The sequence below is a fragment of the Alosa sapidissima genome, chromosome 3, assembly GCF_018492685.1.
Source record: "Alosa sapidissima isolate fAloSap1 chromosome 3, fAloSap1.pri, whole genome shotgun sequence".
In the NCBI taxonomy this organism is placed as follows: domain Eukaryota; kingdom Metazoa; phylum Chordata; class Actinopteri; order Clupeiformes; family Clupeidae; genus Alosa; species Alosa sapidissima.
Genome location: NC_055959.1, coordinates 32,887,582 through 32,913,730, shown reverse-complemented (window position 1 = coordinate 32,913,730; position 26,149 = coordinate 32,887,582). Strand labels below are relative to the sequence as shown.

The 26,149-nt window shown below is 40.2% G+C and overlaps 1 protein-coding gene and 1 long non-coding RNA gene across 2 annotated transcripts; one reads left to right on the top strand and one right to left on the bottom strand.

The window, feature by feature from the left end:
* Positions 1-254: 254 nt before the first annotated feature.
* Positions 255-9,609, bottom strand: LOC121705546 (A-agglutinin anchorage subunit-like). The gene is made up of 6 exons (XM_042086581.1): positions 9,432-9,609; positions 8,982-9,096; positions 8,841-8,861; positions 3,613-3,756; positions 1,541-1,642; positions 255-379 (listed from the first exon to the last, which is right to left on the bottom strand). The coding sequence occupies exons 2-6, from the start codon at positions 9,031-9,033 to the stop codon at positions 255-257; spliced, it is 444 nt and encodes a 147-aa protein (XP_041942515.1). The 5' UTR covers positions 9,034-9,096; positions 9,432-9,609.
* Positions 9,610-13,015: 3,406 nt separating this feature from the next.
* LOC121705244 lies at positions 13,016-14,296 on the top strand. Its single transcript, XR_006030741.1, has 3 exons — positions 13,016-13,128; positions 13,836-14,010; positions 14,091-14,296. It is a non-coding gene; the product is annotated as an uncharacterized LOC121705244 (long non-coding RNA).
* Positions 14,297-26,149: the final 11,853 nt, after the last annotated feature.

The following is a 26,149-nucleotide window of genomic DNA, read 5'->3' as shown; positions in this document are numbered from 1 at the left end:
CTCATGTCATGTTTTTTTATTTACTTACTGTATTTATTTTAGTTACAATTTCAGAGGGCATTCTTGCTGAAATATAGCAGTTAATTTGCTCTGATTCACATGTGTTATGTCTGTATTGGGCTATTGTTAATTAAACAACAGTTAAATAACAGTTCTTAGGAAAATACAATTAATAATTTGTAAACTAAACTCATCTTTTTGTCCTATTCAGGCTCATTGCTATATTTATTTTATACTTACTTTATTTATTTTATTTACAATTTCAAAAGCCACATACCTTCCTCTTCTTCTAAAAGCCACCACTGTGCTGAAGTTGACACAGAGACAGTTGTCTCTTCAGTTGTTGTTGATGTTGGCTCTGGAGATGTTTCTGCACTACCTGTTGGAGATGTTACAGTTGTTTATGATAAGAGAAGAGGCTCGTCCATTGAGGAAAAGGAGGACAATCCTCCCTAAACTTCAGGAATTTTCAGGGAAATTAAAGTAATAACATCTACATGCATTTAATCAACACGCCAACATTTTGGGAAATTAGCTTATTTACCATCTCTCCCAGAGTTAGATAAGGTGATATATTCCTTTCTTGTCTCTGGGCGTGCAGTAACTCAGTCTGAAGCACCCACTGTTAGCATAGCTTAGCATTGCTCACTGTGGTGAGCTATCTCCCAAAAGTGACAAAAGCACTCAAATGAAGTTCGGAATATTTTCTGGGCTCTTATGAGTGGTTTAACAAACAAAAAAAGACACTAGGTGGAATTTCCTTTTTTTTCAAATCAATGGTCAACTTTGAATTTCTGTACAGCCATAAAGCTACAAGATCCAACTTGCTATCATACCATTTTATACTTACTCCAGAGATATGTAGCTTTCAGAAAAATATAGTGAGAATTTGCACCCCCAAGTGGTAGTGACGACCCCCTGTGGCTCATAGACTGCAATGAATTATGCTAAGCTATGCTAATGGTGGATACTTCAGACTGAGTTACTGCACCCACAGACAAGAAGGGTATGCATCATCACATCTATCTATGGCATTCTAGACTAAATAACCTTATTTCCTATAGTATTTTAGTATTTTACTTATTTTAGTATTTTCTGAAAAAAAATACTAAAAATGGTCAACGTCTACCAAAATTTAATATCTAAGCCTCTGCAGCACCTAGAAACATGAAATAAAAAGCATGCTGCGCTACGCAGCAACCAGCGGGAGGCAATTCTTCGCAAAGTTAATTTGTAAACTCATGTCATGTTCATTTGTAAACTCATGTCATGTTTTTTTTATTTACTTACTGTATTTATTTTAGTTACAATTTCAGAGGGCATTCTTGCTGAAATATAGCAGTTAATTTGCTCTGATTCACATGTGTTATGTCTGTATTGGGCTATTGTTAGTTTAAACAACAGTTAAATAACAGTTCTTAGGAAAATACAATTAATAATTTGTAAACTAAACTCATCTTTTTGTCCTATTCAGGCTCATTGCTATATTTATTTTATACTTACTTTATTTATTTTATTTACAATTTCAAAAGCCACATACCTTCCTCTTCTTCTAAAAGCCACCACTGTGCTGAAGTTGACACAGAGACAGTTGTCTCTTCAGTTGTTGTTGATGTTGGCTCTGGAGATGTTTCTGCACTACCTGTTGGAGATGTTACAGTTGTTTATGATAAGAGAAGAGGCTCGTCCATTGAGGAAAAGGAGGACAATCCTCCCTAAACTTCAGGAATTTTCAGGGAAATTAAAGTAATAACATCTACATGCATTTAATCAACACGCCAACATTTTGGGAAATTAGCTTATTTACCATCTCTCCCAGAGTTAGATAAGGTGATATATTCCTTTCTTGTCTCTGGGCGTGCAGTAACTCAGTCTGAAGCACCCACTGTTAGCATAGCTTAGCATTGCTCACTGTGGTGAGCTATCTCCCAAAAGTGACAAAAGCACTCAAATGAAGTTCGGAATATTTTCTGGGCTCTTATGAGTGGTTTAACAAACAAAAAAAGACACTAGGTGGAATTTCCTTTTTTTTCAAATCAATGGTCAACTTTGAATTTCTGTACAGCCATAAAGCTACAAGATCCAACTTGCTATCATACCATTTTATACTTACTCCAGATATATGTAGCTTTCAGAAAAATATAGTGAGAATTTGCACCCCCAAGTGGTAGTGACGACCCCCTGTGGCTCATAGACTGCAATGAATTATGCTAAGCTATGCTAATGGTGGATACTTCAGACTGAGTTACTGCACGCACAAACAAGAAGGGTATGCATCATCACATCTAACTCTGGCGAAGACAGTGAATAAGCTAATTTCCCAAAATGTTGGTGTGTTCCTTTAAAACAACAACAAATTGATTTTTAAACGCAATGTCACTGACAAATTCCTGAAAGTGACCGTAATGGAAAATTACTGCACGGAGGGTCTTCCTCCTCAAGATCTCTACTATCCCTATTCTAAACGTTCCAAATCCCAGGGGTTTGTGGGTAACATAACATGGGGGTGAATGGTGTGAGGGAGGAAGCTCCCCCGTCTATCCAGAGGTTCTAGGTTAACCCATTTACTCCTAAAATGCCTGCTAAAAACGCCTATAGAATCCTATGACATTCTAGACTAAATAACCTTATTTCCTATAGTATTTTAGTATTTTACTTATTTTAGTATTTTCTGAAAAAAATACTAAAAATTGTCAACGTCTACCAAAATTTAATATCTAAGCCTCTGTAGCACCTAGAAACATGAAATAAAAAGCATGCTGCACTACGCAGCAACCAGCGGGAGATTCAATGTTGCGCTATGCAGCAACCGGCGGGAGATAGAATGTTGCGTCGTGCAGCATCCGGCGGTTAAGCGCCTTCGTCAATGAACCAAATCAGTGGAGCTGACTGCTGCCGATATCCAATCAGAACTGTACTGTGTCAGAATTTGTCTTACTGCAAGAAAGACGAGCATATGGGGATCGAAAATCAACTTCATTTCAGTTGCTTGGTTGTTAATAAAGCAAACCTTTTATTGAGCATCCAACTTTGTATCACTCATCGAAAAGCAGGGTCAAAACGTATAAAACTTCAATGGCAACGCTAGCGTGGGCTTAAAGTAGCCTGGCTAATGTCATACCCTCATCTCAAATGGGACGGGGTCTGGGAACTAGGCATTCATTTTCTCGTATTTGAAACGTGGTTTACGAATGCCCAGAGCCGTTTATTGGGCGCTACGAATGTCTATCAAATGCGTCTGTACGTAGCTCATAACGGCTTCGGTGTGTTGTCATCGTCTTGCTGCCCTCCCTCCGTTCTGTGATTGGTCCCCTAACTGAGGCGAAAATTTGCTCCATGGTATCCAGGCTGCCTAGCAGCGTGAATTAAATCGCGCGCGCAAGGCAGCATGGGAAAACCTAGGCTAGGCTTAAAGGATAAATACGGCGAGTTTTCACATAAATGTTTGTTTCTCAGCACTCATGACCTCTCTTGAATTTCCCCTTGGGGATCAATAAAGTATCTATCTATCTATCTCTATCATGACCTTGAGAAACAGAGATCTATGTGAAAACTCGAAGGATTTGTTCAACACCCTCACTCTCTGTACCCCCCAACAACTTCATTGCACACCTTCCTCTGCTTCTTCACCAGTCACCAGCCACCACTGTACTGCAGTTGACACAGAAGTAGCTGTTGTCTCTTCAGTTGTTGGCTCTGGAGATGCTGCTGTAGTTAGTGTTGTACTCGATGGAGATGTTGAAGTTGTTGAGAAACCTACAAAAGTACATATGGAAAATTGTTGCATACTGTTGTTGTTTTAAAACGTGTACACTATTTTTGAAAGCTTGGTGTTATGAGCTCTGTGTGCAGGAGGCAATGCTGTAGTAATTGCAGTGCATGTAGGGCTGTGCAATTAATTGAAAAAACGATAAATTAATTAATTAATTGAGAGAAAAAAACGATTATTCTGCCACATTCCGTTAATTTTTTTGGAAATAGATAAAATTTTAACTCATACAGCGCACTGATTTACACTATTTCTTTAAGCCCCGCACTCGACACACCCCTCCCCTTAGTGCACAGGCCACTCAAGCAGTTTTGGGTTGTGTGTGTGCTCGTGCAGTCGGTAGCATCATGAACTACCCCGAAATTGTAACTAGCGCATTCTCTGCTAAGTTTGTTATTATCACTGTCAATCGAGGCGACCAAACCAAACTACTCAGAGAACTTATGGGAAGATGGCTAATCTAACGTTAGAACATGCCAATTTTTTTTAATCAGCTTCTACTAGTGCAATAGGATAACATTAGGCAAATGCGAACGCTACCGTTAGATCATTAACTGATTATTTGCTCCTTCAATCCCAATGGATTATGAAATGTATTTTCCAAGACCCAGAGGAGAAGCCTCTCGGTTAGCCTACATTTAAAGTTGCAAACTTTAACCCGTGGGAAAACTAAACACTCCGACCAGAACCCGTGGGGAAACTAAACACTCCGACCAGCGTGACTACATAGCCTACATATTTGCTTTCCAGCTATCAACCGGTGCTGCTTTGGCAGGTGAAGCAGAGAGCCAAGAAAAGATGTAGGAGAAGAGAAAGAGAAACGCTGTTAATATGCTGCTATGGAGAACCAACTGTGTATATGAAAGCAGAGATGTAGGCAAGCCTACACACGACAGAAATAGAATTCTAAAGAAAAGGCCATTTTTATCAGTGAGCATGTCATTGGATTTAATCCAACATGCCTGGGTTTGTGGAAATAACAGATCTCTGTTTTTTGAGGTCACAAGTACTGTTAGTACAGAAAATAAACAAGAACAATCTGTTTTACCTAACTCGAGTTGCTGCAGCCAACAGCTAAAGCAACCAGGCAGCTACAGCACTACACTCTGGGGGCATGAACATATGAAGGGTTCAGATGCAAAAGCCTCTAAATGCCACCTACGTCAAAAATGAGATAAAGATGGAGAGTGGATGCTCTCCACACATAGTATACGTTAATCAAATAATTTTACTTCAAAACCCACTAAATACCACTATCTTCCTGGTCTGAAATATCGATTTATAGGCAAAAACCTATAGGAGCCTGAATTTAAATGCTCATTTAAAAGAAAAGTGGTCAGACGGATTTGGAGGGTTTTGCATCTGAACTCTTCATATATAGGGGTATCCAAATTCTCTTTTGGATTGAGGAATAGGTCTAAGGGGAATGGCTAGCTACCCCTGAAAAACCAAGAATTTCCACGAACTTTACTTGAAACTGAGGGGTAAGACAAAGACCCAACCTCACACTGGAAAAACATGGCAGAACAAGCACACAGAGAGTCAATGCGTTTCTCCAGGAGCTCTGCCAGCTTCCGCAGGACCTGGTTGTGCCGCCGTCTCAAGTGCCCCTGTGCCAGTGCCACTCCACAGGACGACAGGCTTTGCTGGAGGCCTGCATTGGTTTTGATGCACAGGGGACACTTTTCATCACCCCCAAACCACTGCGACAGTTTTTGCGGGCTGAGAAGGGTATCATACGCTACCCTAACCAGGAAGCTGAGCCGTGCCTATGGGGTTTGCCAGATGTCCCTCCAGCTTATGGTCTTGTGGATGGTGTCCTCCTGTTTGCCCTGGGACACGGCCTTGGTGAGGTAGTGTTCCTGCTCCACCCGTGACACTTTGTCCACGATCATGGTCTTCCTCTCCTTCCTCGTGGCTTTGGACCAGAACATGACTTGTTCTGCCAAGCCGAACCCAGTCCGGCCTTCTGCAGTCTTCCCATGACCTGGTTCACCTCTGCCTGGGCCTTCCACTTGTGCCCCGTTCGAACATCCACTTCTATGCTTACAGCCTGGTCCCTGGATCCCTTCAGCTTGACGACCAGACGAGCCTTCTCCAGCTTGTGCCCTGTGCTTACGGACTTCAGTGGGAGCTGAAGAGTGTTTTTGCCAAAGAGACCTACATCTGAGAAGCAGCGAGGGAGGCCTAACCACTTCCTGATGTAGGTGTTGGTAGTGCCGTCTAGCCTGCTGGCCCAGATCCATGGGATTTCACACACCTTCAGTGGCCACATCACTTGCTGTAAAAGTGTGAATTGGTAGCACCACTGCTTGAGTTTCCCAGGGAGTTGGCTGCTGTCAATCCTTTTCAGTCCCTCCAGGAACTTTTCTAAAATATTGCGATGGAAAGCGAAGAAATTGCGGGAGGAAGTGTGTCACACTTTACTTGACAGTATCGACATAAGAGTGACATGACACTGTCATGAACATATGACACTGTCATGACATATGAACTCCTCCACTGAGGATGATTTTGAATGCAGCCACAAAAAGTATGGGGGAAATCGAGCAACCCATGGCGATGGCAACTTCCAGTTGTTGCCACCCTGTCGTGAAGCTTTCTAGGGCAAAGCACATGTGGAAATTGCTAAAGTACTTAGCAAGGATGTTGGTGACACACAATGGAACGTAAAAAAAATCCATCGTAAAGTCAATGAGCTTATGTGGCACTGAACCATAAGCATTTGTCAAGCCACACCACATGGATATTGCTTTGCTCCCTTTTGGCACGCTGGATCTGCTCCCAGATCATGGATGAGTGTTTGATGCACCCTGGGAAGCTGAGATAAATGTTCTTAGATCAGTTTTATCTTTTAAAACTGCAAGGCCTTTTGAGCCTAATGTAGCCTGGGAACGCAAGGACCTTCACAACTGTACAACTGGGAGTGGGTCTGGAAAAGGTTCATTGACTTACGACTTCGAGCAGGGGCGTAACTTGCAGTGAAATTGAACTTAAATGGGTACATTAAACTCTTACCAAGTCATTCCAAAAGTGTAGCAATCTTGTAAGCGAGGGTTTTTACATGCAATTGTTTACTCAATTCCGAAGGAAACATGTCCATGCTGGATTAGCGATTGTATTTGCGTGCGCGTGTTTTGGGCACGTTTGAAACAGGCTTCAACGGCCTCTTGGCCAGATATGCCCTGCAGAGCAAATCCCAAATTTGCCGAAAGTTCATATGGGTATTCCCAGGCTAAGCCTAATGCATTCTTGTCAAAATATTACCCAGGTTTATCTTACAACTTACATGTCTATATTAAAATAAGGTTGAGATTTGTGTCCGTTTAGTTAGTTTAAAAGGAAGAAATGATTGACAAAGGGAGAAATTGTTGGTGTATATTTGTGTAGATACAGTATGTTGTAAATGTTTTGACCTAAATGATAGAGAAACATACTATTTCCTTTAATTATTTTCTTCTACCCCACATGTACGTACTGAGGTCCATTACTCAGGGTTTTTTTTTTAATTGTTGATGCAGGTTTTTTTTTTCAATTTGTTCAATCTTTGTTTAACTTCAGAAGTTATTGTCCAAAGATGCAAGTTGTTCCATTAAAGCAGCACTATGACTGTTTTTTTTACCTTAATATAACAGCTTCAAAGCCAATTTGATGGCAAACAAACCTGCAATTGGGGAATTGTCCACCTAACATAGCCATAGAGCATAGCTGGTTAGTGGGTCGCAGACGGAAAACCAGCCTTGCAACTTCAGGTCTCATTGAGCCTAATACATCACGCGAGAATCTTGAAACATTACCTGGTTAGTAGAAATAGCTCTTTGGAGATGGCACTCCAAAGAGCACCCTGCAGCATGTACAGGGGGAAGGACTCAAGCCGTGAAAAGTATTTACAATGAATGGAGGTAAAATATAAAAAATATTTCGCGACTCTAGGGGGAGCCAAAAATGCTGAAGTTATGTCGGATGCCTTTACGTAGAGGAGGAGGAAAGGGAAAATACTGAGGCAAAAAATTGTTCTTGCGAAATTAAATCTTAAAAGGATCTTGCTTCATGTTTAGTCTGCATTGCTTCAGGCATGTTATCAGTCATGCTTCTGTCCCAAATCTAGTCATGCTTGGTGGAAGGAGATGAGAGTAAAGTCTGGATTTGTGCCAACAGGTTCTGGCATTCCTCCTCTTTGTGTTTGTTCTCAGAGAACAAAGGAGCCAACACACAAAGAAAACACACAACAAAGAGTTAACCCATCCGTGCAAGTTACTATTTGGACTGTGATAACCTCACTATACATGCTAATCTTGAAAGAATCTTTCATGCTTATTATATGTGAGTGGATTAGCAGGAAGGGATCAATTTTATTTACCCCTGTAATGCTAGTAGAGTTTGCACACTATCAGTGGGGGAAAGCAGAGCACAGGAGCAATAGTTTGTTTTCTCTCTCTAAACAAGTGAGGCTTATCTTCCCCATTTAGACTATTATCTCTTAGAATAAGAATCAAATTCTTAGAAGTACCATAATTCCCCGTCTGTTTGCTAAGGTTTATACATTGATTTAAAAAACATTTTCAGCCATGATATTAATACATTGGGACGGGCTACACATAGAAATGCATTCCTTTTCTTCATTCTTCTTTTGGATTAGAGCTCAAACTGATTCTGTTTCATTGGGCTATTGGGTTTCAAACATGCCACAGATTAGCTTGACGTCGGTAACCACCTGAAATGTAATATTTTCTAACACACAGCTGTGGTCATTACATGATTTTTTTTTTTTTTTTATTGCATAAAACTATTACTGCATCTTATACTATTATTGCACTAGTATTGCATCTTATACTTTCATCTTATTAATGTACTTTCTAGTTTTAAGAATAACACTATTTGTGTAGACTCATCACAAGACCGCTCACGTGTTCACTTACACATTGTACTAATGATTTTAGTCTTAAGATGATTGTATCAGATAAGTAGCTATACATGTATGCACATATATTTAGAGAAAAATGCAAAGCTGGATTCAGATATCAGAGTCAAGGTATCCTGTCCAAAGCTGAATTCTGAATTTGTTACCTACCTTGTGCTGCTGACAGTTCACCTGTTTATGAAAAAGAGCATGTAATGTTAGCACCAGTAGAATGGCACAAAGCTGTGAAATTTAATGTTACATCTGGTGTGAGTGGAGGAATCTGCCTGAGCCAGCTTCAGAAGGCCTTACCCATCATCAGCATCAGTGCGGATAGCACACACACACAGACGGCAAAGCCCATGGTGACTGCTACACCTGGTCTCTCTCACAAGCAGGAGGGCCCACTCCTCTCAGCTGCTGATATCTACACAGCAATGTCACATCCACAAAGACAAAATGATGCTTAAAGTGGCCATTCAATACCTTAGGCATTAAGAAGTAGCCACTATTTTCTTGGAGGCACAAATGCCATCATGTGAAACTGTCTCAGCAGTAATATCAGCATGATAAAATACACATCAATTAGTCTATGGTTTACTCACAAAAGGCTACTGCTGCCTGTTAAAACCATTGTTTTTAAGTACTGCAAAGGTATTTTCTCTCTATAGTGTTAGCATTGAATCAAAAAATGCATCGAAATGGTGACAATTTACCTCAACTATAACAAAAATATATACTCAAATACATGGTACATCCTACCAGTGGTTGAGGTTGTGCAGAATAATGTGATTGCAATGCTCTTGTTCTTCACTCCTTAGTTTCCCCTGGATCTATACCTGTCCATCTCATTTATATATGGCTTGGTGCTGTTTACTGGCAGTTGTCTCCAAAATCTCCAAACCAGTTCTACTGATATTTAATGGCTTCCCGTAATTCTCTCAAAAATTCACTTCTCTTCCTTGATGACTTGACTGGTTTCAAAGATTGATAGATACTGAGTGAGCTACAGTAGGTGTGTTCTGGAAGCAGTGAAGAGAATGTAGAATAACTATATTGGCCAATCCTGCTTTTAACGTTACATGTAGAATAAAACATGTACTGTATGAACAAAAATCTGTTCATGAGGAGTGACATGAGGGGACGCTGGCCTCACTGAAGCAAGCACAGGCCACAGCTTTTCATGCAAAAGAAGACTTATAGGATGTCAAGCATCACTGAAACCCTTCTGTCTGGTCTACTAGAGTCCTTTGAAAGGGAACCAGTCACGTCAACCATCTGCTATTGGCAGCAGGTACAGAGAACTGAGAAACAATTTCACAGATTTAATCAAGATCTCTATAAAGCATCTCCTGAAACGGATGATGTTCTCTGTATAGAGAAGTCAAACATCATTCCACTCTTACATTTCTGTTGTGTGAGATTTTCTAATCTGCAGATGTAACAAAGGCGTAATTATGTATGTATAACCTTTTTTTGTAAACTTCCCCAAATCCCTCTATTATACGTCAATCCCTTAATGATTCCATTAATGATCCTGCTATTGTTTCAGATGGGGCATCAATTAGTTTAACACACCTGCATACTTTCTCATGGTTTGGAGGTCTAGAAAAGGGTAACCTGGCTTTATGAATCCTGCAAGGATGAAATGCATTAACATCGTATATTTGTTATTTTTCTCGTGATATGATGATATTTCTTTGTAAGAATGTTCTGTGTCATATCCACTGTTCCTCTACTCACATGTAGCATGCTAGTTGGAAAGCCTGCACAGCTTCACCCCTCACAGTTTGTCAGCCATGAGGAGAATGGAAATTTGAGTATGAACACTTTTGTTTTTGTCTATGATAGCAACTCCTTCAGGTATGATGAACTAGAATCAATATAACAAGGTGACTGAGTGCAAAACTGATTTTGCATCTTTTTCTCAAGACAACCAAAACTTAACTTTTGCATCACTGCATAGTGGCAACTAAAACTTATTTCCCTGTGACTGTCCTCCATCATATTTAAGCCATTTAAGCCATTTGACATTTGAAAGATGCTCATAGTATTCTGATACTTTGAGTGTGCATCATTCAACCTATTATAAAGCCTAATTTGGACCCAACAGTGCTAAAGAACTACTGGCCCATTTCAACTGCCATTGTTATCTAAAATTCTTGCATAAGTTGTTGCCAAACTCTTACTGTATCAGAAAAACTGGAGCTGTATAACAAGTTTCAGTTGGATTTTAGGAAGAGACATTCAAACTACTGGTTCAGCCTCTCACTGATAGGCACTTTACTGTCTCTTTTGGGGATTTCCACTCTGTGGTGTTCTGCAGGGTTCAGTGCTGAGTCCCATACTATTTTCACAATATGCTGAGATTATACACAGCTTTAACATTACCACTTTTATGCAGATGGCATTCAGCTTCACTTTACCTTTAAACAAAATGAGGCATCTACTTACAAGGCTCCTTGACTGCATAGATGCCACAAAGGACTGGGTGGCTGAAAGATTTCTGCAGTTAAACTCAGATAAGACAGGCGTTTTAATCAAGCTCCAGACAGTGCTATTATTGTGATTAAACAGCATTGGGCCCTTGACATTTGCTGGCTCCCAAGTCTATGAAACCTAGGAGGTCAGCCTACAGAGAGGAGGTACATAAACTCATCAACTGGTGCGACAACAATAACCTTCTACTGAATGTGAACAAAACAAGAAAATATCATGAACACTTGCACTTTACCTTCATTAATCTACCTCATAATTTATATCTCTGACTCACTGTGCAAATGTTTAACTTCTAACTTGTGCAATACCTTGTCCTGTCTGTCTTTACTATATGTCTGTGTGTAATACCAACTGTCTGTCTTCGTTGTGATTGTGTGTGTACCTGTCTGTGCACTGCCCTTTTTTTAAATGTTGGTACGTAAACCAGCACATGGAGTGTGGAGAAACACAATTTGTGCCCACTGTGCAACAGCTTGTTGCATGGTTGATTGACAATAAAGTTCACTTTGACTTTTGACATTTGACAAATCCTTGTATTTTGACACTCACATCAAATCACTGACTAAATCATGTTTTTCCACCTATGAAATATCAGTAAATTTAGGGCTATGGTCTCTCAGTCAGAACTGGAGATGCTCATCCATGCCTTGATTTCATCCCGTATTGACTATTGTACTCTTCTCTTCACTCAATAAATCTGTCCTCCACCGCCTGCAGTCCGTTAAAGATACTGCTGCGAGGCTACTCACAAGATCAAACAAACGCACCCATATCACCCCTCTGCTCTGGTCACTAAACTGGCTCACTGTAACTCACAGGATCCAATTAAAAATTCTCACCATAACATATCGGACTCTACACCGTGAGTCCGCTGCTTATCTTGCAGACATAATTTAGCTACACACTCCTTCCCGCTCTCTTAGGTCCATTTATCTGTCTTAGTCTTTTGTCAGTCCCACGCACTCACCTAAAGACGTGTGGAAATAAAGCCTTTGCCTCTAGTGCCCCCATACTCTTTTGACTAATCGGAATGCTCTTCCAATTAACATTAGGTTTGCTGAAAGTGTTGAGTTTTAAGAGGCAACTGATGACTCATTTGTTTAGATTAGCGTTTGGGTAACTTCTGTTTACAACAACCTGTTAATTTGATCCGTTTTATTAATTTTAATTTGATTTGTTTTAATTATTTATTCTTAAATTCTATTTTACTACTATGCTTTTTTATTTTCCATGCACTTTTTTGTGAAGCACATTGTGATCCTGTTTGTGAAAAGCACTATATAATAACATTTTTCTAACTTATTTTACTTGCTTTATACGACGATCTCTCTCCTCTACTGCTGGGAAAGCGAGACACTGTAGCAGTGATGATGATGCAGATATGTGGCAGTCCAATGGTATCAGCAGCCAAAAAGCAGATACATGTCAGTCTGCAGATACAGTCCATTGCAGTTCAATGGAATCAGCAGACAAAAAGCAGATGCATGTCAGTCTGCAGATACAGTCCATTGCAGTCTAATGGAATCAGCAGACAAAAAGCAGATGCATGTCAATCTGCAGATCAGGTCTGTTGATATTTTAGCACTTCAAAACTAATAGTAAATGTATTTGCCCCTTTTTAATAGTTGTCTTCTATAATTTATTTTTCCATTGTACTATCCTGGCGACATACGTCTGTATATTGTGAAGTCTGTCATATAGCCCGTTGGCTCTCGTCTAAGCACAGCTAACCCTAGTTTTAATTAACAGCAAGGTAGGCCTATTTATTTAAACTAAGATCATCTAGCCTTCTTTATGCAGGCATCTAACATTTCATTTTTGTAAGTAATAGCATGACAAATTAACAAACTGTAATGCACATGTTTTTTTATTTTGTTTTGTTTTATACAGGTCACTGAAACCGTGGCAGACATAGAGGGGCAGGAGAGATTGCCTGACACACCCAGACTCATTATGGTTGGTAAGTATGTTTTTCCTCTTCATTTGTATGTAAACTTTGTTATTTAGCAATGGAATGGTTTTATAAAAGCCATATAACACTTGTGGTTGTGAGGTTGTTCTTGGATCTCCTTATGTGTGTGGTTACCTTTGTCTGAACTACACCCGAGAGGATATCCACAAACAACCTCACTCCCACTTGTTACATTGCATAAATATTATTAATCTTCATTAATCTGAATTTGATAGAATATGGGTATGGGTATTCCACCGCTTTTTTTAAGGATCCCTGGTTAGCAGAATCTAACCTCTTCCACAGTTTGGCAGCTATAGTTGGGTTCTGAAACTATCTCTGTACCTCTGTTCTTTGAGTCTGGTGAGTGCTGCTGGTAGGTAAAAGAACCACAGCATTTGGGACAACAGTGACCAAATTTGCTAATGCTAACAGATGAAAATGAAACTTCTTTGCCCTTATCAGTTAGTGCTGGCTGATGTTTCACCATTTGGTCTATGTTGTACCAATACCTTCTGACAGCACTTAGTAATGTGAAACAACAGGGTTATGTGTTGGTTGACTCCAGATAATACCTTAAACCACTGCTTTGTCATCAATGATTTTCATATATTCTCTATAGGGTGTACATCTGAACTCGGTCTGTTATTGCATTGTTTCAGTTTTCAGTATTTTTGAAGTTTGTGTTCAAAATAAAGTACATTGTTTTGTTTTAGGACCCTCGCTCATGACAGCAAAAAGATGGATGGTGTCCATTGAAGGAAGAGTTGCTATTACATTCACTGGATCAGACAGTTTTCCTGCTGCTTTCGCCACTCTTTTTGCATCGTATTACGTCTTAAACATGGAATACCAAGAGTCAGCTGCATGCACTTTGGAGCTTGTTCAGAGGTAAGTTATATTCTATATGTTTTATTTTTATCAATTATAAAATTATAGACTGGAAGTTAAAATGTAATCTCACATTATAGATTTCTGGTGAGAATTAATCCGGAAGATGGAAAGAAATGCACAGCCCGACAGGGAGTGAGCAAGAAGACCGGACGAATTGTCCAGAAAAAAGCACCACCCATCAACTCCCACGTTAATAACTTCTTCATTTGCTCCTTGCTGGACTTAAAATGGCAGACCTCTAACTAAGCAGTTACATCTAACAGGTTTTGTGTGTGTGTGTGTGTGTGTGTGTGTGTATACGTGGAGGAGAACCTGTTTCAAACTTTTGTTTGTTTAAATACTTGAAGTAATACTAGTTCTGTTTGAAACTTGACAGTCTGCTCTGTACTTTTTAAAATGTAAAATTATTGAAGCAACAACTGTTCAAAATGTTGCCTTTGCATGAGTAAGAAGAGTTACTCTCGTTAATGGTTTTAATGCAATATGTGTGTGTGAGTGTGTATATGTGTGTGTGTGTGTGTGTGTGTGTGTGTGTGTGTGTGTGTGTGTGTGGCTATAGGTAGAGGAGGACCTGTGTCTCAAACTAATGTAATTAGTTGTTTAAATACTTGATTAAATACTAGCTCTTCTTTAAACTAAAATAATTGAAGCAACACCTTAATGTTGAAATCGTTGCCTTTGCAGAGAGTCTCGGTCAGTCTCTCTCTGTGTAGCAAAAGTTAATGATATTGTAATGTGTTTCAGTGTTTTTAATGTGTTTCAGTGTTTCAGCTTGTGTAAAATGAATGAAATATCTTCAAGAATGATAATCTTACATAAAGTGTTTAATGTAAGATTGTTTTGTGTGACTTAACATTTCACTTGTTTAAATACTTAAACTGAATATTGTTATCATAATATGTAAGTGTTGGTTGATAGATAAATACATTGATTAATAAATAAATGCAATTGAGGAATACTAAATTAAATAAAAAATAAAAAAACAGTAACAGTAACAAAAAACAGTACTGTACTGTATAGTACAGTACAGTACAACCTTGTAGTAAAACAGCAATCACATGATTACTGTAAACTGTATTACAGTACTGTATCGCACCTTAATTCTAAAGTTCTGGCAACCGTGCTGCCTGTACTGTACTGTAATTTTACAGGGAATTTTCTAAGAGTGTACACTTCCCCGGAAAAAGTACACAAAGAACACAGGATTAATACATTACATCACCAAATGACTGCTGACTCCGTCACCACTGCTGCCGGACGTGGGGTTCAACGAAGGACATAAAACAGAATAGCGATCGCACTAACAGGGCACAAACTCCCTAATTTAGGCCTAATGGCCCTTACCCCGAATGATTCGTCAACCACACCGACGCTAAAATGATTGCCCACGTCCCAGCACGGCAGCCGTTGGTTCTAAACTCAGCAGTACGCTGTCCTTTCTTCCTGTTCAACAAAGACCTTAGCTATTTATCCCATCCCTCATTAACAAATGCAGCACAGGTGTGCTGCTGCATACACCCCAACACCCCAGATCACGGGACTGGACCACGCCCTCATCCACAGCAACAATTATCGCAACACACCCGCTTACACAAAGGCTCAGTAGCTCATTGGGTATGCCATCATAGAGGTTGCATGTAGCAGGTGCATAGATATGTGGTGGGAACAGGTTTTATTGCAGGGGAGATGCATGGTAGATGTGCATGGTAGTGCATAGATGAATGTAGGACTGTAGAATTGTGTCGTGAGATATGGAATTTATTGAAAACCTACCAAGTGTAAAGTTCTTTGAAATGGTCTAATCTACAGAGTAGTCAAATATCATTCCACTGTCACATTTCTGTTGTCTGGAATGGCATTTTCCACACTGCAGATCAACTTAATATGAGGTCAGAACACACTCTGAACACAGTTTAGCCAATCTCACATGACCACTCGATAACCATAAATATGACCAAGCAGCCTACAAGTTGCCAACCGTATCATCACTACCACACACAACTGCAAATCGTATCACAACACAAGCACAGGCCCACTGTATCATCTCACAAACACACAAGCAAACACAGACACACAGACACAAAAGTGCAGACACACAGACACATGCACAACATCGATTGAGTCGATATAGCAAGGTGACCTCTAGTGCAAAACTGAGTTTGCATCTTTTTCCCAGGGCAGGGAAATCATCACTGCATAGTGGCAACTAAAACTTAGTTCCCTGTGACTTTCCTCCATCATATTTAAGCCACATGTCCCCATGCTTGTCTGCAGATGTGTACTGTAATGTACTCAAGCTTGCAAATCTAGGAAAGTCTTATTTTGGTGAGCCAAGGTGTTACGGCCCTAGTGTGTTCTGGCCGTCTGTCTGTGTGCTTCTGCCTTTCACGTCCCGCCCACCTCTGATTGCCATTGGGTCCGATTGGTCACCCATTATAAAGCTCAGGATGGTGTCAGAGCAGGGCCTTGCTGCCCACCAGCATTCATGGGTGTGAGCCATGAATGTCTGTGTGTTTGTGTTGTTTGTCCTATGAGTAGATCTCTGCTAGTTTAGGGCTGGATCTGCTCATAGACGTGTCCTGTCTTGAGTTGTCTTGTGTGTCTTCTGCTGTTCTGGATATGCTCATTTTATAATTACTACAGTGGTAGTGTGTGCCGGATTCGGCAAAATGCCTACAATTCTTACTTACTTCCGTATTAACTTTTTATTTTAATTTATCCATAAACTGGTCATTTCATTTATCATTCATTTACTTCCTTGGACCCTATCATGACAGTCTAAAACGCATGGCCACTGGCAAAAAGCTTATTCAAATTTCGTGGGATGTCCAATCCACATTGGGAGTGTTTTCGTTATCAAACGTCGGGCGGATGGTGCAACAAGGCGTTCCTAGGTTTCTTAATCAGTCATGGGTTTGTTTTGGGCGTAACATCATTTAAAGCAATGAGAATGACATCTGTCATTCCCTTTAACAGCAAGCAGCGCAACTTTAAACAGCACATCAGTATTTTGATAGTGGCGCATTTGAAGGAATCTGCTTGCACGCGAGACCATATGGAACAGTTATTCCACTAAACAATGCTTTACTAAAACCTAGCAGAGTATAGCCTACACGCATTTGCACTCGTCTATCATTTGAACTCATTGGCAAAGTGAAACTAACTTCACCGTGGTGTCAGTCAACGACAAAACAGTTGGCTATACAGGCTATACACAGTTTCACCAGGGCTCTCAAGTTTTGATGTTTGCAAGGAGTGAGACTTTGTTTCTCAGGGGGGAGGGGGCGTGGTATTGGCACAGTGCCACGCCCCCTCACCCCTGATCGAAGTACATGAAAGTCCTACGTCTGCTTGAACTACTCGTGGCGCCACGCCCCCTCCCCCCGATCAACAGACCCACCCTCCCCATGTCTCCTCGACCCAGCTTCATGAGAGAGCACAAATTCCATTATTTCAAACACACTGTTTTATTTATTCTAGAACCCTATAGTAAATAATAATAACATTAATTATAATAATTATTTCACCCAAATGGGCCCTTTGAGCAGCAGTGGCTCATTCTGCTCTAAACAAACAGAAAACAACCAAATGAGAAAAAGCACATTTAGCCCCAAAATGGTCTCTTGAACAGTGGTGGTTCTGTCCGTGTGTGTGTGTGTGTGTGTGTGTTTATGAGTGATGTTGTGTGTTGTAAGTGTTTGTGGCAGATTTTGATGCCTTGATGACTGACACTGGGGGCTAGACGTTCAGCAAACAGTTATTGTGCGCACATCCCACCTTCTGGCAGGTGCAGGACAAAAGAAAACTATACTCAATTGAAAAAATATAATGTCCGCAATACTGCTTTTGACTCCCAATTATTTAATGCAACGTTTCGACCCTCAGCAGGGTCGAAACGTTGCATTAAATAATTGGGAGTCAAAAGCAGTGTTGCGGACATTATATTTTTTCAATTGATACTGGGGGCTCTCATTTAAAGCACTGTGGTTCAATGTCAGCCATTTTCACAGTCATGAGGCCATCCTTAAAAATATTCTTGTTTGCAGTAACAGCCAAAAAATGTTTAAAAAAAATGGGTCGGTAGGTAGGTCAATATTTTTTTTTTTAAGATTCAAAGTAAAAAAAAAGTAAAATTTTGGTCATGGTGATTACGTATGTATGAATTTAAACAAATGTGCATATTGTGACGTAACTGACTGGGTCCTCAACCCGTGCCTTCAGGCGCATCACTGCAAACCTCAATCTGATGCAGGTTATGTAGACCAGACTTTCTCAAACTTCTTTGACCTGAGGTTTTTTAATGAAGTTTAATTTGAATGCCTGAATGTAAGGATTCAGGAATCACAATACCAGCTTTTTTGGTGAGCAGATAGGCGTAAATCACTGATCTGTTGATCTTTAACAGATAGAAAGAAGGCTACAATAGCTTTTGGCCACGTTATATTCAAATTTGACTATACAATACTCAGTGCTATACAGTGTATTATAGGCTACAGTCTCTGCTCTTTTTCTATGGAAGTTCCAAAAATCAACGTTGTTCTATTAAGTGTCGTTAAACAATTAAATAGCATTCAACAGGTTGAAGCGGAGCTTTGATACCAACGCTATCGATTAGTTTCAGTTTCTCTCGCGCAGACGCCTGCATTGAATGAACGCTCATTCCACCACTTTATTGTATGGCTCCATGTTTAATGACATCGATAGCAGAAACGTTAGTTTTCTTTTTTTGTCGGTCCGCGTTATCTTGATCAACTGCGCAGCAAATTATCAGACGAAGCACCGGGCCTAATTTCACTCCACGACTCCGCGGACCAGCAGAGTCCACGTTGCGGACCCACATCAAAACAAAACTATTTCCTGATTGGTTGAGAAATCCTATTTTCTGATTGGCCGATAGGTTAACTGAAAAGCAGCTCTATGAGCTGAATGAGCGCACAGACAGCAGCGTTGTGTGACACGTTTGTAAAATATAGCCCTTAGAAATGTCTGTGCGGGCAAGTTAATCATTTCTTGGAGTGAGAAATGCCATGTGTGGCGTGTAAGCGTGTGAAATCATTGAAATGTGTGTGTCTCACACTCAATGCGTGAGACTTGAGAGGTCTGCAGTCCAATGGTATCAGCAGTCAAAAAGTAGATGCATGTCAATCTGCAAGACACTTTATGTTGCAGTCCGGTCTGAGTGGGCAGCTTTTCAGCGATGATGCAGGTGTAGTAGCCCTTTGGGTACGACATCATAGCAGTGAGGATAGCAATAGCAGGTGCATAGCTATTCGGTGGGAACGGGCTGCTCTATTGCAGAGGAGAGGCATGCTAAAGGTGCATGGTAGTGATGAATAGATGTTTATGAAAATGTAGGAATGTTGATCTGTGCGGTGAGATATGGAATTTATTGAAAACCTATCGAGTGTGAAGTTCTTGTAAACGGTGTAATCTGTGTAGACAGAGTAGTCAAACATCATTCCACGCTCACATTTCTGTTGTCTGGGATTTTCCACCATTCACATGTGACAATCTCAAGCAACCAACCACACTTAAATAACATGTAAGGCTGTCACACACAGCCGGCGATGCGACAGTTGAACGCGAAGGTGGAATTCTGTTAATCTTTTTTTCACACACTATTGGTGATGCCATCACGCGTCGATTCAGAGGAAATAAACTGACCAGACAGCTGTTTTCTATTTCTATGACATATCAAAATACAAATACGAAGACACATGAAATGAAGTGTCTTCCTCATGTTATCTCAATATACACTGGGTTGTGGGCGTGGGTTTTTAAATCACAGATACACAGTACCTGCCATGCTGGTTGGGGCTGGAGATGTGCCGCATGCAGCAACCAAGACTTTGGCCGTGGAAACTAAGTACAGAAGGTTTCCTTTGGGGAGCTTTGTTGAACTACTAGGTCTACTGCCAAGCCCAAGATGAGAGACCACTTTAAGAGTCCACATTAAGAAAATTTGTTTTTATTTCAGATTGACCACGTATGCATATAAATATGTTACATAAATTTATCTTGTTCTAGATTTATGGGTGTCATACTTGCAAAGATGTGAAACCTGTGGGAGATGTAATTAATAAATAAACTGCAAAAAGATCTCACCTTGGTGAGTTTACCGTGTTTACCGTTTACATATGTTCTTACCGTTTACCGTTTACATATGTTTTTACCGTTTACATATGTTCCTACACATTTCTCTCATATCCTCCTTACTGTATATTTTTTAAAGTCAACATGATTCTCAAATTATTAATGATCACACAGACTATCTGTGCTCGTGTGTGTGGAATATCTTGGTGTTCATGTTTGTTTTTAGTGTTGATGTGTGGAGTTTTGCTGTGTGTATGTGTGTGTGGAGTGTTAAAGTGTATGAAGAATGGCCCCAGCCGCGGAACTGGCTGGGGCACCTGCACCGTACGCCGGCGACCCGGGTTCGATTCCCGCCCCCTGGTTCTTTCCGGATCCCACCCCGACTCTCTCTCCAACTCACTTCCTGTCATTCTCTACTATCCTGTCACATTAAAGGCATAAAAGGCAAAAAAATATATACTTAAAAAAAAGTGTATGAAGAATGTCTAGGTTTTGATTTCTGTCCTTCATCAGGTCTATTCTGCGGCCGAGTGTAGAATGCTTACATGTGATGTCATATTGACGTAGAACAGCCAGCGCCTCCTCAAAATATCAGGAAATGTGAGCTCGCAAGATTGAACAAGAAGAGCAAGATCGCTGGACATTTAGTTAAATTCTCTGACCACGATCAGTGAATCCAGGGTGGTGAGGAAATTACAAGCAATTTGCGGTTACATTCCCTATTCCAGGTGTATGAGGTGCTGCTATCAGGCAGAAGGTATAGGGTGCCGTCCTTACAAACCACCCGGGCTCGTGAGGGGTTAGGTACCTTGCTCAAGGGCACTTCAGCCGTTCCTACTGGGCGGGGTTCGAACCAGCAACCCTCTGGTTACAAGTCTGAAGCGCTAACCAGTAGGCCCAATCGATGACGGAGAAAATAATAATAAAAACGGTGACTCCTATACTCCTATAAGATAACAGTGGGGCTACATGCCCACCAAGTTTCATGTTCCCCGGTTCCACTCCTATATGGCCGCTACGCTAGCTATGCTAGTGGCAGTTATAATAATGCATCTGCTTTCCATGTCAGTAGCTGCTTTCAGACACGTCCTCCGCAGTATAAGCAGAGCTTTGTCAAACGGAGGTTCGACCCTTCGGGTAATTCAGATATGATGCAAACATGCTGACATTATGCGGTCATATGTATGAAAGACACCAACGCACATGAACAGAATCTCCACGTGGATGAACAGGTTGAAGTGGTTGAACAACGCACATGAACAGAATCTCCACGTGGATGAACAGGTTGAAGTGGTTGAACATGTACATGAACAGAATCTCCACATGCTCTTTGCATCGTTCAGACACAAGCTCATTTATATAATGTTCGTCGGAAATACTAGAAGGGCAGCAGTAGAACAGCCGGCTAAGTTCGGACTTCCAAATGACCGGTTATGTTGTTCAGATATACGGCAACCGCTTGACATCCGCAGAACATCTTACACGTAGGTCTGAAAGCAGCTAATGGTTCAAAGGTTGGTCTGAGCATGTACAGTATGGATCAGTTGTGCCTTGGGCAAAAATAGATAAAAAGACTTGCACTTTCAGTTTGTAGTTTTGTGTTTGAAAATACAGTATTTGAGAAAAACATTGCATTTTAGGAAATAGCCATTTTTTTTTTTGTATTATTATTCTTTAACACTGACATGGCCCTCCAATCAGATGACATTGGCAAAAGTGGCCCCCGGCTCATTTGAGACCCCTGCTATAGGCAATGATTAGCCTATTGGCAATGCAATTATTGGGCTAATATTGGACGTTTGTTGTCAAGCTATTCGCAAGCAACATATTAAATTACTTAAAATATTTGCCTTTGGTAAAATTGAAGCTTGATCTTTGTAGGCCTATGCAATAAAAATTGTAGCCTCTGAGCAGCAAATCAACCAGTCGACCACTGAAAATGATGAGCCCGAAATTAGTGATGAGGAGGCCATGACTACAGGGACAAGTAGAGAGGATAATTTATAGTTATTTAATGTAAGAAAGAGCAATTATGCTATATGCCTTGTTTGCTCAGAAGAGGGTGTAGTAAAGGAGTAAGCTAAATCACCAAACAACAATATAGCCTACCCATGCAAAAACATGTAGCCTAAACATTAGTTCAATATGCCTCTTTGTGGAAGCGTAGGATAGGATACATTTCAAAGGCTTTCTTTCTTTCTTTCTGTTTTTGTTAACTTGTGGAATAGTGGAATATTTTTTGTTAACTTCTCAGTTGAAGTGAATTATAACTTTTACTCATTTGTTGAACCATCGTACTAATAAAAACTACAGAAAAGTAAGAGCTGAAATGTTGCTTCATTTATCCAATTTCCACCACTATGGAAAATGTGGGTCGGTCTTGGGCCTGAAACTCCCGGGCTGAAAAGTGGCCCCACTCCGGCCCTGATTTGAAGTGTAGGCTCATTATGACAACCTCTGAATGCATGCCAAGTTTTGTGGAATTCTGTTCATGGGGGGCGATATCAGCTACTCACACATGCAGACACACACACACACTCACACGCACGCACACACACACACATACGCACACGTATACATTATCTGTGCCTGAGATTTATTAGTCAAGTCCAATGCAGAACTGAAGAAGAGGATCATAAGGCTATGTATCTTGAAGTTCCTGCATGTGACAAACTTGATGTGCCTAAATATCTTCAACATCAATGAGTGGATATGGGATAGGTTGACACGCCCCTTGAGACCAACATGTGAAAAAGAATTAGTCATCCTAGTCCCTACGGTTCTCGAGATATTCACAGAAAAACAATGGTTCTGTGTCATCTTTGTGGGGCTACATGCCCACCAAATTTGTGCAGCCCGGTCTTTCAGTGTCCCCAGAATCATTTAGAGAAATGTACTGAAGAAAAACTAAATGAAGAAATTAAAAATCTCCGGAAGAAAAAAAAACTCTAAGTAAACTGGCTTGGCTAGCGTGGCGGTCATAATAACACATGACATGCTATTCTTGAAGTGGAGCGCCCATTCTGGTGCTCCACCTCAAGAATTGCATTCCATCGGTTGCTCTGTGTGTGAGCGTGTGTGTGTTTTTGAGATGATACTGTGGACCTGAATTTAAATGGGTGTGCTTCTGTTCTAATGTGATCAGTTTTGCAGTTGTGAGTGTGCCCCCCCCCCCCCCCCCCCCCCCACACACACACAGAAGCACACAAATACACAAAAACAGAGACATGTGTAGAGAGACTGTGCAGGACTGGGCAGCGGTCACATTTTGTACCACTCTGCAGTAAATCTAGTTTTGGTGGTGTTGGCACATTTCATTTACTCTTGAGTGCCAGGTGTGTTTGAATTCCCTTCTACATTCCACTGTGGGGAGAAGCTCAACTCGTCAAATTAACTATTTTATTAACAGCATACTTCATGTTGAAGATAGTTAGGCATATCAAGTTTGTCACATGCAGGATACATAACCTTATGATCCTCTTCTTCAGTTCTACATTGGACTTGACTTATGAATCTCAGGCACAGATAATGTACAAAACACAAAATAATTGACTTCCTAACTGTATTCAAAGATTGTGTGAAATTGAAGAGCCGATATGAATATATAGCAGTGAACCTCAGTATTTTTTCCATGTGAAATCCACACTGACAAAGCTAACAGGCTAGTAGCCTTTATTAGAAATCAAACACATTTTTATTGCTACTCTTAGTTGCAGACACTTAGAATGAGATGCTGCAGTAGCTTGTCTATACGGGTCCTTTTAAAAACAAGTATGTGTTGAACAGAAGATACTATTCTATTCTACTATTCTATTCTATTTGAGCTTTATATTGGAATATGATATAAATGCGTAATAAAGGAGATGCATGTTAATCTAGATACTGTACGTTGCAAAAAGCTGATGCATGTCAATCTGCAGATACTGTACGCTGCAGTCTGGTTTGACTGGTCAGCTTTTCAGCGATGATGCAGAGATACAGTAGCCCTTTGGGGACGGCATCATAGCAGTAATGATATCAATGGCAAAGTATTTTTTATTATTATAGTGCTTTTCTTAGCACAGAGATCAACCCAAAGTGCTTACACAGAGGCACAGGACTGAAACAAACAAATTAACAAATAATTGAAAAATAAAAATCCATCTGTGAGAACAAACAAAAACAAAGTGTCAGACCGAGTGGCATGTTTCGCCAAATTCACAAAGCGATTGAATCAAACTTACAGAGTACAAAAAAAATCAAACAGAACATTACATTATAAAATTGTAAAAAAAAATCAAGCAGGAGCAGCGAGACTTGCCTGCGTACCCATAACCTATTAACTAGATGAATGCAGTAATGTAGATCTTTGTGGTGAGATAATTAATTTATTGAAAAACTAGATGTACCGCATAGTGGTACAAAATATGACCGCCGCTCAGTCCTGTACATCCGTTCCGCGAAAATAAATCACACTTCAATCTGTCTCCATATTTTACTCCATCCCCCACTCTTGAAACTTTTGTGTATGCTTGTTTGGCATGCCTGAGTGTGTGTGTGCGGCTGCACAGAAAGTACCCTACTGGTGCTGAAAAGGTGAATAGATTGTAGAATAGCCAAAGAAGATGTAGAATTGTTATAAAACCTTTAAAATCTCTAAACAATCACAAGTAGGGCAGTTCATCACAGTTCATCCATTGCAACTGGATTGATGAAAGGTCACTTACACCTGTAGGCTACATTGTATTTGGGAAAAGCAAAAGGTATCAGCATAATGTTATTTATTTATTTATTTATTTATTTATTTATTTTTTATGTATTTTTAAACAAAAACATCTCTGTCAGTTCCATGCCGTTTTCAACAGCTATCAAAAACAAAGGTCATTTTTGGATGGATGGATTTTTTGTGAATGTTTCTTCTTCTACATAAGATTTTAGTCATCTTTAGTTCATGTAATACTTTATTGTCAATGCACAAATTAAGTAACAGTAGTCTGAAACGTTATTGTTAATGCACAAATTAAGTAACAGTAGCCTAGTCTGAAACGAAATGCTGTTTTACATCTAACCAGTGGTGCAAATAACTGACATGTCCAAATGGGCCTTGATGAAATGCGTCGCTAGACTGTTCATACACATTTTAACGGGCCAAAGTTGAAGAGCTTTTGTCCGTTATTGTTCGTGCAAATATAGGCTGATTCATGTTCCCTTGCATTGTTTAACTGAGGTCCATGGCTAGTCTGGCTTTCATCAGACCAAGCTCAATCTTTTAAGAAATCAAAAAATAAATAGCGGGCAGATCAGGCTCCTAGTCCATAGGCACCCGATATTGTTTAATTTTCCGATTGAGATATACACGCTCTGGCTATTCTAAATGCAAAAATGCATCAGGGAGTTATGACAAAACGGTAACTAACAAACTAGATCCTAATAGAAAGCTGTTAGCTTCCCTAAGCTACAGGTAGGATTATAAGGTAGGCCTATTTACAACATAAATTGTCAATAGGCTATGCTGGCGACACAAATAAAATCTCCTTTGGAAACCAATGGCTTACGCCTTACAGTATCAAGCGGACTTAAACTGCCATATCGTGGCGAAAAGTTGTAATAACATTCACGCAGCTCCATGAGTCAAGGAAAGCGCGAATGAAGTAGCCACTTCTAAATGGGACCCACTACACAGTAGCTTAAGGTGTTTTGCTAAAGCAGCCATAATGAAATGAAGGTGTCATTGTTTGGATACTTCACACACACGTGCGTTTTAATTTCACAGACTACAACTACCAAGCTGTAATCAAAGCACGTCGATTCCCCTACCCTGCACGCACTTAAAACAAAATAAACAGGCATCTCAGTCTCACGCATGTATAGGCAAAACTGTATCAGACCGGTGTAACGTTGGTAAATCTTCCATTGCACAGAATGATTTTGTAGCACGTGCAATAAATGACAGTCGAAAGATACAAACAGTGCTGCTATACATTTGCTTGGTATAACCGCATTTATAGTTTTCTACAAATGCAATAAATCAAATGCCTCCATCACTCAACCAACGCTAACGGTA

Coding starts and splice junctions, on each gene's coding strand:
- LOC121705546 (XM_042086581.1), bottom strand. CDS start 9,033: ATGGGCTTTGCCGTCTGTGTGTGTGTGCTATCCGCACTGATGCTGATG. Junction 3,757..8,840: donor TGAACTGTCAGCAGCACAAG/GTAGGTAACAAA, acceptor GTACTTTTGTAG/GTTTCTCAACAACTTCAACA. Junction 1,643..3,612: donor TGGTGAAGAAGCAGAGGAAG/GTGTGCAATGAA, acceptor CATCTCCAACAG/GTAGTGCAGAAACATCTCCA.